Source organism: Penaeus monodon, chromosome 33 (assembly GCF_015228065.2).
Source record: "Penaeus monodon isolate SGIC_2016 chromosome 33, NSTDA_Pmon_1, whole genome shotgun sequence".
Taxonomy (NCBI): domain Eukaryota; kingdom Metazoa; phylum Arthropoda; class Malacostraca; order Decapoda; family Penaeidae; genus Penaeus; species Penaeus monodon.
Genome location: NC_051418.1, coordinates 35,408,110 through 35,408,837, shown reverse-complemented (window position 1 = coordinate 35,408,837; position 728 = coordinate 35,408,110). Strand labels below are relative to the sequence as shown.

Genomic DNA, 728 nt, shown 5'->3' with positions numbered 1-728 from the left:
AGCAAGATGAGAACACTAAATATTTCCCTCTGTCATCAGACAAAGCAAACCATTTGGAAAACTCAAATCTTAAATTAACCAAGCAGAGAAAACTGGTTTGAAGAAAGACTGAAAGCCAATCAAACAAATAAACAACAATAATGAAAATAAACGAAGGCCATGTGAGCTTTAAAATCAATAATGCCAAAATAAATACAAAGTAACTAACCCACGACATTGCCTTACCAACTCCTTTCTCCTGAGAGAAGTGACAGTTGTTAGTAGCCCACCCTACTTGCATGACGCCCTTCGTTCCAAGCATGAGCTCGTACTGCCATTTGCCTTGAGATAAAAAAAATATGGTTTAGAGGGGTGACTAAAGTGTCTTGAGCCTTTAATAACCTAATCTATGAAATGCAGAATTTCCATACTTCTTTCCACATATCGGCATGGTATAAGAAAATGCTTTTGATAGTCATTGATGGCAATATTGGGGGGGGCAATGCATTTTTAAAAAGCATTTTCAAAAACTCTTGAAACATGAAAGTAATTGAAATGGGAGACAAAAATCCAACTTTTTTCATTAACCTGAAAATAAGAGAGATAACACTTTTATATCATTCTTTTTCTACTTTCTCTCTGCCTCATTATTCCTTGCCTCATTTTCCCCTTTACTCTCCTCCATTCCACTCCCTTTCTACCCCCCCCTCTTCAATTTCACACAGTCATTCACATTCCACACACACACA

The 728-nt window shown here is 36.8% G+C and overlaps 1 protein-coding gene across 1 annotated transcript in view; it reads right to left on the bottom strand.

Moving 5' to 3' along the window:
* The window catches only part of LOC119594431 (E3 ubiquitin-protein ligase RNF123-like), a gene marked incomplete at its 3' end in the record, with an annotated part of 13,922 nt that overhangs the window by 9,411 nt on the left and 3,783 nt on the right, over positions 1-728 (bottom strand). Inside the window, 1 exon segment of the mRNA XM_037943491.1 lies at positions 226-321. Coding sequence (XP_037799419.1) covers positions 226-321 — 96 coding nt within the window.